This window comes from Vanessa tameamea, chromosome 3 (assembly GCF_037043105.1).
Source record: "Vanessa tameamea isolate UH-Manoa-2023 chromosome 3, ilVanTame1 primary haplotype, whole genome shotgun sequence".
In the NCBI taxonomy this organism is placed as follows: Eukaryota; Metazoa; Arthropoda; class Insecta; order Lepidoptera; family Nymphalidae; genus Vanessa; species Vanessa tameamea.
In genome coordinates, this window is record NC_087311.1 from 2,028,264 (window position 1) to 2,048,493 (window position 20,230).

The 20,230-nt window shown below is 30.7% G+C and overlaps 1 protein-coding gene across 1 annotated transcript in view; it reads left to right on the forward strand.

The window, feature by feature from the left end:
- LOC113397099 (cholecystokinin receptor type A-like) overlaps positions 1-19,520 on the forward strand; it is an 83,827-nt gene extending 64,307 nt beyond the window's left edge. Inside the window, exons 6-10 of the mRNA XM_064218155.1 lie at positions 4,120-4,248; positions 10,261-10,332; positions 16,531-16,703; positions 18,599-18,705; positions 19,510-19,520. Coding sequence (XP_064074225.1) covers positions 4,120-4,248; positions 10,261-10,332; positions 16,531-16,703; positions 18,599-18,705; positions 19,510-19,520 — 492 coding nt within the window. The remainder of the gene's footprint in view (positions 1-4,119; positions 4,249-10,260; positions 10,333-16,530; positions 16,704-18,598; positions 18,706-19,509) is intronic.
- Positions 19,521-20,230: the final 710 nt, after the last annotated feature.

Here is a 20,230-nt window from a genome sequence, read left to right on the forward strand (position 1 = left end):
TTCGAATTTGACACATATGTACATCAAATCATCGATAGGAATCCAAACAATATAACAAATAAAGCATGAAATTACAATGTCCCAAATTCCTAATATCCTGAAATTCCGAATTACTTTGTTTCACATATTTCTGTCAATACTCAGCTATTGATGTTGGTCCTTCCACATTTCTGAATGAATCATTATTAGTTTTCAACTTTGAGGACGATTTATGACGTTGTAGTCATAAATATATGAGATTAACTTAACTCTCAACTGATTACTAATTTAGGCTATATTTGTAGACACAAATATTAATAAGATTTATATTTAATATTCAGCTTTTTGGTTGCCAAATAATTACAGATATTTTTTTATAAAATAGTAAGTTATTCGCAATTATAATTCCGCTGACTAATTTGTATGCGTGCTTTGGTTGTTTGTCTTTAATCAAATCCCTTTTGGAAGACACATCCGAGTGCAACAGGTTTCGCTTAACCATTTACTTTTGGCGTGTAATCTGTGAAGCCGAGCGCTACTTAGAATTCCTGAAAATTGCCATTTACACAGCGCATGTTGTGCTAAAATTTTAAGTACCTTCGAGTGCTGCTGAGAAAAGTATTTATATCAGCACGATTTAATCCCGTGGGTTGTATATATTTTAAATGATAGAGCGCTCAGTGAGATTTAAAGGCAGTGATTTCGTAATTATTTCTTGATTGTAAACAGGTTATAGGTTTTTTTTTTCGTATTGCAAAAGGCAATTGAAACCATTTTAGTAATAAAAAAATAGAAATAAAAATGACACGGATTTCGAGAATATCGATGGCACTTCCAAGTCCAAACGGGCAAGAAATCTTAAACGACAACTTTGTCGTTTCCTCATTTACCAACTGATAACTGTATGCAAAGATCCACCAATCCAGATCTGTGCGAAATCCTCTACACCTTACACTTTAAGTTGGAAACTATATTTTGTACCTATTTTTTTTTTATATTTATTGATTTTTTTATATTATAGACATATGACTCCAATCCACTTGATAGTAAGTGGAAGTGGAGTCCAAACGCGAAGACAATATAATCAATTTAAGTTAACGTATTTAGGAAGGATTTAAATAATGAAAAAAAGATAACTACTATGTACTTTGCGACCATCACATCCAAGGTTATTAACAACTAGTCTTGTCTGATCTTATTTAGTATTATTTTATCCAGCATTAAGAGTGCATAGTCATTTTTACTAAAATATTTAGCAAAATTCTTTATATCATACTTATTAAGCGATATTCCCGCTCATCCGATCTTGGTTGCGCTCTAATTATAGGTCCTGAGTTTGTCACCATATTGAATGACCATAATTTTGAGTAAGAATAAGTATAGTTTACTTTGGGTCCTCGAACAACGGATATAAATTAAGTGTACCGACCAGATAATAAATGAACAAATTCACTATCTTTGCCAGTTTGTTGTACTTTTTATTTTTCTTGCCAACAACATAGCTGATCCTCTAATTAATGAGCGCTTCTTTCATTAAAAACCATTCTTAAGCACATTAGGAATAAATTAAATGAGTGACTATGAAATTTTTATTTTTTATTATATTCGTATTTTAACTGTGATCATACCTTGAAAATGAATTAGTCTTTTTAGATTTACAAAAAAATTTGTACACAATATCCAGCTATCGTATCAATCATAAGTGTATTTTCTTTTTAACTGCTTAACTACGAAGAATCGTAGTTAAGCAGTTGAAACCTTGACTAAAAAAGCATCATCGTAATAACATAAAATAATATTGTAATAGTGCAAGAAACCTTTTACTAACGACGTCATTAAAACATTGCCTTTGAATAATTGTAAATTTCTGATAGGATATCTAAATTACAGCAATAATCATAAAAATTGTCATTATAGAAAAATATACCTATTAATAAATGTTTTATTTACTTTATTATTATATTTATACTATATAATTATATTCTTTATAATTTCATTCTTTTTCGTTCTTTTGTAATCTTTCTTGTAATAAAATTTGATGATACCTTATCGTCCCAATAAATGGGTGGAGATTTTTACCAAATTGTTAACGATGATGTCGTTCAAGTGACCGATTTAGGACAAGTCTGCTATTCTCAAAGGACCGACTGAACTAAAGTAGGGTCGAAATGAGGATGCAATATCTTTGACGATTATATTCTGTTCATTGCATATAAATTATTCATTTTTCAACATTATTTAATGCCTGATTAAAAAAACAACAGCCAATCTTAAAGTTATCGTAGTCAAAAAATATATTTTTTATAAAAATTTATACTAGCAAATACTTTTGCGAAAAATTAAACAATTTTATAAATAATAGTCGAATTAATAAAAATATTAAAGTCTATGATTTTGGAATATTATTTTTAATTGAAGTTGTTTCACCTGTCTGCTTTTATTACGGTAAACTTATCAAAATTTAAATGTATACGACTAAGCCCTTAAAACAAAAATTAATATGTGAGATGGTGATTTCGTCCTAACCGATTCCGGCTATGATGGCCAATTTCAAGGCAGACCAGACAACTACGCAGAATATATTATCAAGAACAAGTGTGTGCGCAAACATGGGTTCAACAACAGCATATCGTGTCGGATATGCTGTTGTTGAACGGAACAGTGAAAGACAGAAAGAGTTCAGGTGCAGGACCAACGGCTTGATGTACTTTACGAGAGTGTATTCACTTCCTAGTTCTAGTAGAGTATCTTTCGATTGAAAAACTGATAGCTTTTTATCGGCCAGGATTGAACAAAGGACCTCAGGATCTGCGGCTTTATTTTTTTATGGTAAAGTTGGCAAACGCGCACATTATATCTAGCTACTAGACTAACGAGGCAGTCAAGTGAACAGAATACGTCGTAATATGACCTAGCGTTGAAATTGATAATTGGGCAATTTTTTTGAATACAAAAAAGAACTATCAAAACGATATCTCTAAGGCAAATCATCAATCAAAAACATATGTATAACTTTTAGTTTTAGTATCAATAAAATATAATTTTACGTATTTTTAACGTTTCTTATTTAGTTATGCAAAAAGGTGACGCGTCACTAGTTTACAACTTGGAGCCAAATCTACTTTCAAGTTGTCACTTTATCGTAATCGAATCGAAACATAATCGTTGCCCTTCAGCCGTTATCATATTCCACTAACACAACAATCTAATTGCGGTTCGATCGAAGTCGTACGAAATATAATCCGGATCGTTTCCTAACCTATAATACTCGTAACTAGTAGAATTGGTTACAATTGTATGTACACGAGATGCGAAGATGAGCTTATAACGCCAAGTTTCCGATACCGCAAAATCAATAAATCCTTCAAGGTATCCGTTTCTATAATAAAATTTCGCATATATATTTAACTTTGCCGATTCATAGTTTCAAATAATTTGCAAAAAAAACATTCATAAAAGCGTAGAGCTGACGCTTCCAGGCAGGATATGTTATATATGTACATATAATATATGGCTAACATAACTTTCTATTTTGAATGTTGAAAAATAGTAACTACTGAGTTTCTTGCCGGTTCTTCTCGGTATAATCTACATTCTGAAACGACGGTAGCTTCACTTAATATAGTTTGTTAAATGGCGGTTCTAAAATGCTTGTCTACTTTTTTTCTTACTTGAATATTGCCTACTTGAATAAAGTTGATTTTGTTGTTGATTTTGCTAAGATTGTTTTTGAGGAATTGTCGAAGTCGTATCGGAATAGAATCGGAAACGTATCCTAGCCGTCATAAACTAGTATAATTGGTCTCCTGTTTACGTTCATTTTTCTTTTATTTTCTTTTAATTTCGAGGTAAAGTCGAAGTGGAAGCGAGCGAGTTATGTGTGTTTTATATTGAGTTGCACTGGGATAAATATTTTTGCAAAATCGTTTGTTTGAAAGGAACACCACTGGTTATGAATGAAATAATTTTATTTTAATATGGTGATAGAACTGTGTGAAGCAGTTAATTAGAATTGCAATATCGGGAAAATGCTGCTAGCACAAAAAATTAACCGTATTTATAGCATTTAAACACTTCATTGTGAATTGCTTTAAATACATGTCTTTATTACGAAAAAACATATGTATTTTTTTTTTACAGGACAGTGAACAAAAAATGGAACAAAACTCAGAAAAAAAGACGCAGAACTGTTGTATACACACCGAATTTGAATTCAGGCATGTTGTGAGATCAACTCACATAGACAAAAGCATCGAAGCGAAGCGAAAGGTAGTTATTTCAAATATTTTATTCAAAGTAAACCTTATTTTTGTAAAATATTTCAGTTTCAAGGATTAATTATAAAAAAATAATTGAAAACTAAGAAATTCGTCTGTCATTCTCTAGTCTCTGTTTTAATTCCATATTTATTATTTAATTATATAGTATATTAATTTCTCGTTTGCAGACCTATTGTTCTAAATCTTTGAAGTTACAATCATTTTACAAAAAAAAAAAAGTCTCTTCTTGATTTGATAAATATACGTGTAAGATTTATTTAAAAGTGCGTTGACATCAATTCACTTATCGCTGTTTTATGAAAAAAATAAACAACTAATTGTAACATTATTTATCTGCTATGTACCTGCTTTTTGTTTCTTTTATATTTTATTTTGTTATTATTGTATAGTTTTAAGTCTATAAGTATTGACAACGAATACCGATGTACGGATAAATCCAATAGGGTTTTTGTTACATCGTTTTTAATACAGTACAATATAAATAAAATGTATATTCACTTAAAATAAATAAATAAAATAAATAAATAAATTTGCCTAATACAGTGGTAGTAAAGCCCTCTGAAGTCTATTTCTTTTTTTTTTTTTGGGCGCAGTCGGTGCCTGTGAATCCCACATAACTTCAACCTGCACTTGGAAAATGCTTTAATGCGTTCTTCCAATAAGATAAAAAAGCGATCTTTGATTTTGATCCAACAAAGACGCGTCATAATCATTTCTTAACCGAAAATAATTACCTACTAGCAAAAAATTTACAAAGTATTTTCTAAAATTTAAAAATACAAAAATGTCGAAGTTGTCATTGTATTGTTTTTTATTGATGTGCACACAATTCCGTACAATTCTAAGTCATATTGATGTCATTTGTAATATAAAATCCAATTAGTGGTATTGTAACGTGGTATTCATTTTAAAAACTTTATCAAATTAACTCGACGAAGCTGTTACTGAATAACTTTTCCTTTCATCAACTCCTGTACATGGTATACGAGTATAGCATCGGTAGCTTTAGTTTCAAATAAAATTATAATTAATTAAAATAATATTTTATTAATTAATTATTGTTTGCAATCGTTATTAAAATATATTAGTGTTTAGTTAAAGAATGGTGTGTCTTCTTCTCTCATATGACAATTAAATATTGAAGGAAAGAGATAACTCAATTTTAATAAAACGTTTGAAAAATAAGGTAAGCAAATATTATACATAAAAATCATTTTAAGTAATATTCAATTACTGGCGTTAATCTCAGAGTAATTGTTGTTTTGATATTGTTCCACGAGAGCCAACATGCATATTTATATTTCAAAAGAATAAACTTCAGTTGGATTTTAATTGGGCTAAAAGAACTAGACTCTCAACGTGTTTACATCTGATATTGTGTATATCAGATGTAAACACGGATGTAAAATGTTTGAGTGAATATCTAATTACATGTGTAAACAGTGTGTGAACAGGCATATTCCAGGAAATATATCATTCATATTTTGATTCGGTATTTACTATTTAAATTGTAATAATACCTAATATAATACACATATATAAATGTATATATGTTTGTGTATTTATATATAACCACATCCACAAGGATCGATTTTGGGTTATTCTCTATTTTTGTTATATATAAATGATCTTAATTTTTTTGTAAAAGGTTTTTGTGACATTGTATTATTTTGCTGATGATTAAATTTTTCAGGAAACAACTTAATTATGACGCTGTAAACAATGCATAATCACTGATACAAGGTTGTTTTAGAACAAAAACAATTTAGTTCTAAATGCTATAAAGACAAAATGCGTGTACTGTTTGCCACAACTAATGTAAGAAAGCAAAATTTCAAGCTAACTTTAGTAATCTACCCACACAACAGTATTTCTAGGAATCACTTTAGATTAAAAACTTCAGTGGAATCCTCGTATATCGTCGCTGACAGGTAGACTCAGCTCCGCACTATACACTATACTATGGTTACAAAAGTTAAACAGCTAACTGATGTTGATACAGCTTGATTAGTAGAATATATTTGTTTGTGAGTATACTTTGGTTACTTTAGCATTAGGTCTTACGGCGTTTTGCTTTGGGGTAACACTACGGATTCAATTAAAAATCAAAAGAAATGCAAATTTATAATAAGTACATTTTCTATTCACATACCTTGACAGATGCACAGAATTTACATATTTATGATTTAAATGTATGTTTATACAATTTAACTCGACATTGTAGCAATGATTTATGTTATTTGACATTAATAAAATCGATATAATCCAGAAGACAAATTGGTAACCTAACTGCTTACAATATTAATAATTATTTTATGTGTAATGTTACCAAGGATCATATGTATAATAAAAATAATAATCTAATTTATATTAACACTGATATAAGTAAATATATTAAAATTCATAGTTTAAACTAAATAGAATGACAAAATCTATGCCCTCTCACTTAAATATTATACATCAAAATATACAAGGCATGGGTGAGGTAGAATGATTTTACGTAACATCTTAGTTCCCAAATTTGGTGGCTCATTGGTGATGTAAGGAATGGTTAATATTTCTTACAGCGCCATTTTCTATGGGCGGTGGTGACCACTTACCATCAGGTGGCCCATTTGCTCGTCCGCCTACCGATATATGAAAAAAAAAAAATGTTAAAGGTATTTGTGATATAGTGTTGTTTGCTGACGATACTTCACTGATCTTTAAGGTTGACAGGAAAAAAACTGACTATGACGATCTGAACGGTACATTATCACAGATACACGATTGGTTTACAGTAAATATTTTAGTTTTGAATGCTCAAAAAACAAAATGTGTAGTTTTTACCCTACACAATGTTAGAAAGCAAAATTATAATATATCTCTAAACGGTGGCCGTCTTGATGTAGCCGATACTACGATGTTCTTAGAAATAGCATTCAATTTCAAACTTATAGGAAGACTTAGCTCCGCAGCATACGCGGTTAGAAAAGTTAGACAACTAACTGATATTGATACCGCTCGTCTAGTATATTTTTTATTTTTTTTTATTTTAAGTGAATATACATTTTATTTATATTGTACTGTATTAAAAACGATGTAACAAAAACCCCATTGGATTTATCCGTACACCGGTATTCGTTGTCAACACTTATAGACTTAAAACTATACAATAATAACAAAATAAAATATAAAAGAAACAAAAAGCAGGTACATAGCAGATAAATAATGTTACAATTAGTTGTTTATTTTTTTCATTTATTTATTTATTATTATATTATTATTATATTTTGATAATTTTCACAGTATTATGTCATATGGCATATTACTTTGGGGTAATGGTGCAAATATTGAGTCTGTTTTTATTTTACAAAAGAGAACAATCCGGCCTATTTATAATCTTGGAGCTAGAGACTCGCTTCGGGATGTTTTTAATAGAGTGGGTATACTTACAGTTGCTTCACAATAATATATTAACAAAAATATTATAAAACGGTGACAATCATTGTATGGATACGAGGAGGAAAGGTAAACTAATTACACCTAGTTTCCAACTTCGCAAAGTTAATACATCCTTCATGGGGCACTAATGGGTAAATACTCGCCGGCTCACTCGGTAGAATCTACTTTACGAACCGGTAGTAGCTTTAAATTTAATTCAACACTGTAACGTGGCTTTTATGAGCCTACTTGAGTAAAGAATATTTTGATTATGGTACCTATACCTTTTACACTGAATGGTTCACCCTTAGAACTTTAAAAGACCACAAGTATTGCTGTTTAGCGATAGAATATGTGGTGAGTGGATGGAATCACTCAAAATACCCACCAAGTAAAAAAAAAAACTATTTTTGATACATTTTTTTTGCATGTTAATTAATTAATTAACTTACGATATTTTCAAGTTAATTATATTTAAATTCAATTTTATTTTACGAAATTCTATTTTATTAATAATTAAATTATTAATTACTTACCCACCTGTTCAGATTTTATCCGGGTGAAAAATATTTTTATCCTGTATTGTTTAACGTATCAAATGTAAATATTTGACAAGCGGCCGATTCATACTTACTGTACTTAACTGTTGGTTCAAATTTAAAATTCTGCGAAGCAATCATTATGTACTCAATACGTTTAAAATGAATGTATTTACTTTGTTTCATACTATGTAATGATAAAATGATTAAAGTATTTTAATTCGATATCGACGGGATAAGTTTTTCTCCGAAATCATTTATTAAGTTATACATCGAAGTTGCAACATGTAAACTAATATTATAAATGCGAAAGTAACTCTGATTACCTGTCTGTTGCTCTTACACAGTCAAACCACTGTACCGAATTTGATTAAATTTCCTGATTAAGCAACACTTTAATATAAAATACTATGAACTTTATAATGAATTTATAAAACTTGAACCTAACCTAACCTAAAACATAGAAATAAAACGTACTCTTTTTAATTATATTACTATTTAATTTAGTTACTCACTTATTACCATTACGTTTATTCAAAACATAAACTAAGGGCAGTGTACATACTTTATTTCAGACTCAAAATAATACCTTTTCAAAGTAACAGATAAGAATGGTACCCAAAATAAATACTTTCAAAGAGAATAGTTCAACGGCTTAAACAAAACTCATTTGCATAAAACGCTTTTGAAGTAGAACAAAAACAATATAATTAGTAACTTAAACATTTAAATTGTATAGACGTCCCAGTGATGCTTAGTTGTGTTTAAACTACAACATATTCGTAAATATTTAATAATAATAATATCAAAAGACTTACAAATAAGGTCGACTAAATAAGACACAAAAAAATGTAACAAAATGAAAACATTAACCTTTATTCCTGTATTCTGAAAAACGACATTGAAACGCCGTTAAAAATTTAATATAAGCTATCCCTCGTTCGGAAAATAATAATCGTCAATGAACTCAATTGTTATGTTTCTAAACATACAATTACAATTATATATTCTATTAAATCACGGAATACTAACTCCAAGCTTTTTATTATCTACAGTATCATTTAACATAAACCTTAAAATATAATGTTAGCCTAAAGTTCCGACTGTGATGCTGCTTGGAAGTAGAGGACATAGCCGTGATGGTCTATTGGTAGAACAAGTGATTCTTAACCGATGATTGCTGGTTCAAATATGGACAAGCATCACAGATTTTTCATGTACTTAATAATTGTTTATAATTAATCTTGTGGTGAAGGAAACCATCATGAGGAAAACTGTCCTGAACCTGCCACATGTATCCATGTATGCACCAACCCGCATCGGAGGACCGTTGAGGTCCAAATGTTCTACTCAAATTGAGAAGAGGTCTTAACCGAGCACTGGGATGTTTAAAGACTGTAAATAAATTGATAATAATGAAAAAAAAATATCAAAATAATGAAAAAGGTACACCAAAGACTCTTTGGAGATGTGTTTATTTAAGAAAAAAAAAAATATCAATTTGTTACTTAATAATAAACATGTTGATTTAATTATTTTAATCTTTTGCTCTTTCAGTAAATATTTAGCCAAACGTAATAAAAATGATTATCATTTCTTATATTTCTTTAGCACCGACTATGAGCTGTCGGAATTTGTTCCTTAATGTCTTTGGTTCATTTATTGTTATCCATACTCAAACAAAACATTTGATAGAAGTTGACATTGTTTGTTAGTATAATAACTATTGGAGTGGGTAAAACTTTTAAAGTAAAATTGATTATCAAACGCCTACTCAGTTAACATTCAATATACTTTTAAAATTAAATAGGAATATCTGCAAAAACAACCAAGTCAAAATGAATGGTATAAATATAATTTGAAAATTAAATTTATAAACATTTGTTATTGCGCCCGATGTGGCTCTATATAATTTTTTTTTTCTTAGTAGGATTAAGTCTGATTGTATTTTCATATTAAAAATCTGGTGATTTTCTAGGAAATTATTGACTATTTATCAGTGGTTATCTCTAAGTTTAATATATTATTTCCTTGTACAGGTCATTCGAATGCTGTTCGTGATCATTTTAGAGTTCTTCGTGTGTTGGACACCTCTGCACGTCATCAATACGGTAAGTTAATCTTAATTTTAATAAAATAACGCATAGTTAGAACTACGTCTAAATCTAATAAACTTCCAAAGAGTATTAACTCATAAATTAGTTTGTCAGGAGTTATTATATTGTTGGCATTAGAATATTTAAATGATTTTAATAAAATAGATTTAGATCTGTTATCTCTGACTCTAATGGGACGGATATTTATAAATAATAAACATCAGCGTCTGGTAGGAAGTTTTTAAACATTTTCATAGTCACATAAAGTGTTGAGGCGCATGAAGATACTTTGGAAAGATGAATGATAGCTATCTGTTGTGAATAAAGCATTATTCTCTTTAAGGCTCATACTTGATTACTAACATATTTAAAATAACAAGAATGTACATTATTTAAGGCCTTGTAACAGGCTTTTAAATCATCAAGACTAAGTATCGAATACCGTATAATTCAACGATTTCCCATCAAACTTATATGATTATAGTCAAGATAACATATCTTGATCCTTTGAAAGATGCGAAGACTCGTATTTATCTAAGCTAAAGCTAGCTAAGCTAAGCCTACTAAAGACCGATTTTTAGAAATTTAAATTATTAAACTTCTAAAAATCGGTCTTTAGTACAACATAATGTGAATTAAAAAAAAATGTCCGATTTAATCGGCTTGGAACAAATAATTTATTTTTCATCTTAATTAGATTGATTTATCAAATATTCCCAAAATTTTCGTTGATATAACATATTTTCATACAAAATATTATTCAAACCAATTTCAAGTGTTTTAACCGTAGACGCAGTATTTTATTTTTCAAACTACATGAATTTGCATTCTTGATTAAACGAGGATTCTCACACGAAAAAAATAATGTACCTATAGTTTATATGGATAAACTATAAGTACATCAATTTTATAATTAAAATAACATATAAGAGTTTATGATTAATATCTCTTTAAGAACACTATTGCACTCAACCACTTATGTCCACTTTAATTCTACTTCCAAAATTCCGATAACAGTTTCGTCAACGTTCAAAACGCACTCTTCGCAAATCCATAGTGAATATTATGATATTAAATAGACTAATCAAGCTCTCGACCAATGATATCGCGTCAATTTGCTGTCAAATCTTGTTTATTTGGGCATTTTCCTGCTATGACTGGAATAGAGTATAGTTGGAATATTTATTGAATTTCAGCGTCAAATTTCATGGAATTTCTTTCATTTAATTAATTAGTCTACTACTAGTTGGCCCCGTGACTATGTCAGAGTTTTGTTTAATCTTCTAATCTTGAACTCTGCTGCTATTCGGTTATTTTTTTTTGTTGTGTTTCATAAAGACGTTCCTATAACAAATACAAACAACAGTAACTTGAACAACAGTCACTTGAATCACAGCCAAAATTATAAAATACAATGTATGTAGTTTTATTACTAGAACCAGACTATAAAAAATAAGTTCCCTCATTTATCAAAGTATAATCTCTATATTGAAGAACGTCTAGCTGACGGCTGAGCCACCAGATGCTGTTCTAGAATAATGACATTGCAGAAAACTTTTACTTGAGAAGTTTTTGACCTCAACTCTTCATCAGTATTGCCTTAATGTTTTAATATACGAGTAGCGTCATCTGTCTAAAGATCACAAAACCTTTTGATTTAATGAAAAACTTTTACCTCACAACCATACATGTGACATTATTAAATATAAATATGTGTGTGCGTATATTATATCTTTTTTTTTTCTATGCGCGTCAATCACGTGAGACTTGTTGAAAGTATCGATATGAGACTATGACGAATCAACTTGCTGGTTTTTTTATAAATTCCGTTGATCCTTTCCCCTTACTTATTTAGGGCACAGCGCATCAGGCAGGTACATCAATATTAATAATTTTAAATTTTAATTGCTTTAAAGTTCTATCATTATTAAGATATTTCAATATTATATAAAAAAATTGTTAAGTATACCTCAAATTTATGCCAATATTATGATGACAATTGAAACTATGCAAAAATGAATATGTACCTAATATAATTTATATAAAATTGTAAATTACTTTATTCAATTATAATTTAATCTAAATTTTTTTGAGCTGAACTTATGCTCATTCTCAAGCTCAGCGGATTCTAAAAAATAATCGTCTAATTATCTACCTGAAAACTAAATATTAGTATTTGCTTTAAGGAACGTTTCGTAATGAAGGTTATTCATTTACAAACAGTCAAATTTAAGACCTTATATAATTTTTTTGTGCCTGGTGCTGCATTGGGACAAAAATCATGATCAGTAATACCGGCGTATTATAAAAATAATCTTTGCTGTTGAAAAGTTGACTGTGATATAGTTTTGTGTTGCCGTTGGTCCATTCAGTCAGTTTTAGGCCGTGTCAGAATGTCGTCGTATAGTAAATTAAATTGAGGATATGGAGACTGCATCTGTATTTCCACAGGGAAATCTGCGTCATAACACTTCCTGTGCTAATCTTCGCTGAGAGTTTCTTCATTTAGGCAGTGATAGATTTTAAATTCAAGTATTTTTTTGTATCGTTATCCAGAGCTTGGACACCGTCGACAACCGTCGAATGTAAGAATTTCAGCCCAACGACGATGAAAATAACATAATAATCTCATAAAAATAGAACATACAGAGCAGACTATATTTTATATAGTGCATAATAATGAAAAGAAGCAAATTCCTTTGAACCCTATTAATAAAAATGCTAGTCTTTAACAAGAGTTTCATGTTATATTATTCATTGCATTTTGGTCATTGTATTTAACTAAAGGTTTATTTTTTTAGCAAAATAGTTATTGTGTTTTTTTACACGTGACATTGTTCGCGCGGATGTATTAATGACACTTTCCCTTCAAAGCGTTTCTCGATACCCTTTTACTTTATTGTGTGGGTGACGAATATATAAACAGAGATAATGTTACCATATTCCAACATGAAAACGGTTACTGTCTCAGACTTAGAATATGCTAGATACCGCATGTTCATTAGATAGTTTGAAAACTGAGCGTGGTTTCTTTCTTATCACTACAATGACGTCACCCCATTCATACTTGAACGTAATAATGATTAAAAAATTAATAACAGATGTTTGAGCAACAAATTAAAAAAAAGAACTGGACCATTCCAGTGGTTAGAACGTGTATATCATATTCGATGATTAAGGGTTCAAACCCAGGCAAGCACCACTAAATTTTCATGAGCTTAATTTGTGTTTATAATTCATCTCACGCTCGACGGTGAAGGAAAACATCGTGAGGAAACCTGCATGTATCTAATTTCAACAAAATTCTGCCACATGTGTGTCATCTATCCGCATTGGACCAGCGGGGTGGAATAAGCTCCTAGCCTTCTCCTCAAAGGTAAAGGAGGCCTTAGCTAAGCAGTAGGAAATTTACAGGCTGTTATCAGTAACACACAGTTGCTCAGGCAACTAAATTACTTATCCATGTTAGGTAATACCGCGACTTAGGTTAGTAATAACCTAAAACAGTTAAGCATTTTACAATTTGTCATTTTTATATCCTCCACGACTCAACTCGCTTCAGTCGAGAACAAACACAAGTCACAAACTAAAGAAGAATCGCGTCTAGTTTGTGCATAGTACAAACTTGGAACATGCTTGGTCGGAGAGAATGCGGTGTCTAGTCTATTATTAATCTATGGTTACTGTTATTTACTTTATTAAAATTTCTTCGTCCGTTATATCTAAAGGGTAGAGACGTTTTCCTGTTTGACTAAGTTAACATGTAGCTAATGTAACTTAGTCATATATATTTATATTATATACGTACATGTATGCTTGAATGAGCTATGCGCGTGTATGTCACTGATGGTTTACATTTTATTTGGTAAGTAGCGTTGTGATCGGGTTCCAGGCTTTTATAGGAATATAATTAAGATTCTTATTTCACCCGTACGAAGTCGGAGTGGATAAATATGAAGATGTTGTCCAAATATCGGTCAGGAGGATATCAAATTATGTATTTTGAATAGTGATCTTGTCAATCTATCATATATACCTAATAGATATTAATCGTGATTATGATCGTACTGTGCTATCGTGACTATATGTGACTGTTTGTATTTCTATTTTGAGCAAAATTTTGTTTGTAATGATATGTAATCCGACCCGATCGGAGAGGGATTCGGAGGGATTACGCAGAATATAATTTACAATATTTAAAACGATCTACTTATTAATAAAATAGTAGTTGTGACCTGCAACTTCACTCGCGTTTTATGTGTTCGTTGTCAAGTGTTAGGTAAAAAGCATATCCTCCATATAAGCATATTATTCATAGCACTCCCTTGGGGTTCAAGCTTGCTTCATAACAAGTTTCATCAAATTTAGTTCAGTGGTTTGGGCGTGAAAGAGCGACAGACAGACAGAGTTATTTTCGCAGTCATTATATTAGTATAGATCAAAAATCCCTTCAGATTAAAAAACATAAGATGTGCTTAAGTCTAAGATTAAGTGAATCTTGTCATATATTTTTACAACAACATCATTTAAATTATATGAATGTACGTACTATAAAAATGAGAAAAATAAAATTTATCATACAAATTAATGAATACATTAATATTATCAATTTGTATCCCAATTAATAATAGTAATTTACAAAATAATACATTAAATAATTAAAATTTCAACACGAAACATAAAATAATAAAATAAACATAAATTAATATATAAGTTTTACTTTTATTATTATTCCCGCTACTAACATTAATGTAAAATATATTTTTCAATATATAAATATATAATTTCAAAATAGATACATATATTATATACCTATATATAATGTTTCTTTTCAGTTGTTCACGGATCCCTCAAAAACAGATCGTCAAAATTTAACAATGAAAAATTTATCCATTCGTATGTTCAAATGTTTTGTTTAAACAATCGTTATCGTTTTGTTTTATTTCTAACAACGTGAGAACCGATTTCGATAATTAAAATACATTTAAGACAATTGTACATAGATTTGAAACATTTACAATTAAAAAAAATACCAATATTTTTGTTTTGTAGTTCTCTTGTGCCAAGACGGCGGCAGTGCTTAGGAACTATTTTTGTATGTCTTTGAAGGTAAAATCGAATCTTTGGTGCGACGGCAAATGGCATGAAACTCTCCAATGACGCTACTCCACCGTGTTCGCCCCGCATATACTATATTCTCAGTATTTATGATTATAAATTCTTTGAATAACAATGTATTTCGATGATTAATATCTTGGCGCCAACTAGCATCTGAAAATTGTCCCGATAGGCCGCATGTTTTTTTTTTACTTTACAGATTTTTTGGCCGCGCCTTATTGAGCTTCCTTTTTCAAATTAATTTGTTTTATAATATTGGTTGACGCTAACTGAAATTATCTATAAATGATTATATTATGTATTCACTAAGCTTGCTAGAAATCGATTTTGCCGCGCAGAATTACCAATCAAATATCTCAAGTACAACATTAGGCACGTATAAATTTTCAGCCTTAAATGTAATATAAATTATCTTTAACTTTTACGAAACCGTATATAAATAATAAAAGTTACTACGTATAAAGTTTTCAAATTAAGAATGTCACGCATGATTCCACTGACAGGATATGTACTAACGAGTTCATTCGTGTTTTCCACGATTCAGTCGTAATTCACGTTCATGTTGGATAGAATTACAGAATTATAGTAAATTGATCACGCTTTGATGATTTTTAATCAAATTACAACTCAAATATATCCAGTATTGTAGATGATAAAAATTGTAAGTGATCGCGCCAATGTTGAAGATGGAGAAATGAGAAGAGTATTTTGCTCTTGAATAACGAATTTAATCTCATTAACAATAATATTTTATGTAAAAAAAAAATCTTATTCTTTTGACGTCCGAGCCTCCAAGCGCAATCCTTTTTTTAATAATGACGCCGTAATTAATTTGTATATAGCAAGGAGGTTTTATTTGGCTCGAACAGTAAGCATATTATGATGTGACGAAAACCCACTGAATATCTGTCACCGGTACGCCCAGCTAGAGGTATTTCTGATCAACGTCAGACGAGAAGACTTTTTTTTGTTATGTCTAACTAAAGAGTACTAAACCGCTATACAGAGTTGGGACTAGCGTGAATTTGAAGGTCTTGTTTGACAATAAAGTTTGGTGCTTCTGAAATGTTTATTTACAAAGATACATTTTCACAGATTTATCTCTTCTACCCTGAGGAGCTGTACCAGTATATTGGGTCAAAGGGAATCGTGTCCCTGCAGCTCCTCGCTTACTGCTCGTCCTGTTGCAACCCAATCACATATTGCTTCATGAATAGAAAGTTTCGTCAAGCCTTCATTTGTCTTTTCAAGAATTGCAAGCTATTGCGGTAAGTATTATCATTTAAATTAGAAAAAAACATTCATAAATGGGCTCGGTGGTAGTGTAAGCCCATCTGGAGCGGTACCACCCACTTATCAACTATTTTACCGCCCGCAAACCTAACCAAACAGTAGAAAGTACTTAGTATTCGGACTGGAAGGGTGAGTGAGCAAATGTAACTACAGGTACAAGGGCATAACATCTTATTACATTCCGAGGTTGGTGGCACAATGGCGGTGTAAGGAATGGTAAATATTTCTTACAACGCTAATTTTACCACTTACCATCAGGTAGGCCAACAGAACTATAAAAAAAAGTCTATACAAATACAAAAAGTGTTTATGTCGGGACTTCGTTAGGTTCAATGAAATTCGTATATTTGAAACTACTACTACTTGTAATAAATATGTCTGCCTCATTTCTCTAGTGGCTTATAAGATCTCGAGGTTCTGAGTACAAACACAGGGGCGTAAAAATAATCATGTCTCCTCGAGAAGTCGCCAAAATCGGTCAGGTGGCAGTTATCCTAAAAAAATGTTTACCTACTTGCACATCGTTAAAATTCCATTGTTACGTTTTTTCTCTAGAACACGAGGAAAATATTTAATTTTGTTATCGAACCAAGTACATGTTTTAAACATAATACAACAGGACAGTGAATGAAAATCTTAGTAAGGAGAGATATAAAAGGAACGAATAATTCTGGTCAAACTTCTAAGTACACTTAACGAACTGTGCAGGAGATATTATTGTATCCAAGTATATTTCTCATTATATAATTTGAAGTTATTCGTTGTAAATATAAAATACATTTACATCACAATACTAACAAACACGGGAGTTAAAGAGATTAAAGCAAAGTATTTCAAAATACTTTGTAATAAGTTGTTTTATAGTCCTATTTTATTTGATCGTGTTGTTTCAATTATTTTCAATGAAATCGATGCGTTTAAATTACACTGACGAAGAGTCAGTGTAATATTATTATACATATTCTTAGAAATAAGACCAGAAGTTATTTTTTTTAAATACAAATTTATTACTACCCTCAAGAAAACAATTTACAAAACGAATCTACTTTGAAAACAATAAAATTTAACAAACCAAAATTAAATTAAATAAAAACTATAAATGAAAAAAACTGAAACTATTACAACAATTACGGAACAATCTTACGAAAAACCCAACGGACAGAATGACGTTGCCGAGATGTTGACTCGATAACAGCTGAACAGCAAAGAGATCACACCGGGTGCTGGCGCTGTTTTTTATATGTTTTCCCCACTCTTCTTCCATCTTCTACAATATATAATTACAGATTATATCAAAAATATAGATATATATCAATGTGATAAATTATATGAATGCAATCATTTATTTCGATTTTTGTAACAAAAATAAATTTTAGTAAAAAAATATATTTGTATATTGTACAAGTGCATGTTATGGCCGTCTTAAAGAGTCATATACTTTACATTAAGTCTAAATACGTTTTTATTGTTACATTTTTAAGTGAAATGACGGCTTATAATCAATAATTATAATTTATATGAGTAATGACATATTCATTATTATAATCATGTTGAATTTTTTTCTCTTATCGTCATATAAATAAAAACGAGCAACAACATATTATTTAAATTTACAATAATTAGGTCACGTCTAAGCATTTTACTGGCAAGACAATCGTGTCACATAGGAAATCTTCCTAAAAAAGTAACTCAGCTCTCACTTCTCATACGAAGGCTACTATTCGCACAATTCAAAATTCATGTTTTCACTATTAATCGCCCGAATATATAATTTATTATATGAAATCTAAATTTCCAGTGATCGCAATGAGAAGAATAATTTCACCAGGAATGTCAAAAATGTATCAATTAAATGTTATCAGTATTTCAGGTGCTGCTTTCCACAGAAATCAGAAAGTGGGAAACAGGTGACTCCGCCGCCGTCGAGCCAGGAGGTTACGGCGTGCGTTATAAGGGGCAGCCACACTGGACGCACAGGTATTAATCTTTTTTTTTTTTTTATGTTATAGAGGGCAAACGAGCAGGAGGCTCACCTGATGGAAAGTGATTACCACCGCCCATGGACATCTGCAACACTAGGGGTATTGCAGGTGCGTTGCCGGCCTTTAAGGAATAAGTACGCTCTTTTCTTGAAGTTTCCCAAGTCATATCGGTTCGGAAAAACCGCCGGCGAAAGCAGGTTGCACAGAATGGTTGTGCAAGGCAGAAAATGCCTTAAGAATCGCACTGTTGTGGATTTTCGGACATCTAGGTAAATCTTTTTAGCTACCACTTAGTCTTCATTTCAAAGTCAAAGAACTTGCATATTATATAAGCATTTGTCTGTCCTTGGGGTTTCAGCTTGCATTATACAAATTTTCATCAAAATAAGTTTAGTTGACCAGACACATAGACAGACAGTTATTTTCGCATTTATAATATCAGTATAGAAGTATAGATGATGCCAGTTGAAATATTCATAAAGCTTTTTTTATCTTTCTATTCTAAGTTCAAACTCATTGTCAGTAAAATCTTTTTTCTTTTTTTTTCCGTTTATATAATTGTTAACAACAGATACGAGTGTAAATTCTTGTATTGTGTAGGTCTCCTTGAATATCGTTTGTTGATCGTATTCTATATATAGCCTTTGAATGAATATTACTTTCTCGAGGTGCACTGAGAAGGATTCAAAATATCGTTGAACACACTAAAGGTACAAGTAAAATTATATGTGTATGTATAAAGTATCTTAATCAACGATATACGGTAAATTTATTAATTAGCTTGTTTACTTATAAACAGGTTCCACTTGAAGTGAAAGTTTTATATTATGACACGTAGTTTTATAATGGACATCTCTACATAGTATAAAACATAGCAACTTCCCGCCGTCAGCACGCGTTGAAATTTTTTAATTACGCAACGGATTAAAAAAAATTTTTTATTAGGGTTTGAGTTCAATCTAAAATTTGTATGTAGAACCTCATTGTACAAGTGCGAAGTCGCGACGGGTAGCTAGTATACTATATATGTTTATTGCACTTTTTTTAAACATAATCTCTTTAGAAATTGTTATATCCGAGCGTAATCTACGCAATACTATCAAAACTATGACGGACGCTGTGTTATTTATAGATCACCAGAATATCTAAAAAAAAACACGAGTGCACAGGCAAACAAATTATCTTTATTCATGACCGAGCCCAAATAGCTCTGTACATTTGCTTAATCCATCAACACTGCGATACGAGCCAGTATATTGAGGTTTTACAAAATATTCAATCGAATGAATGGAAATTACATGCGGCTTCTAGTAAAACGAATTAGTATACGCGAATAGACCGCCCAGATTTACATACTCGTAGATCGATACTGAGAAAATTATGCTTAGATTTTTTTTTTATCTAAGTAAAGTAACAGCATGTTATCACAATGCTTGGCTAAGCCACCTCTCCCGTTTAAAGATAAGGTTTAAGTTAGACACATGTAGGTTCCCTCGTGATATTTTAACACGAGATGAATC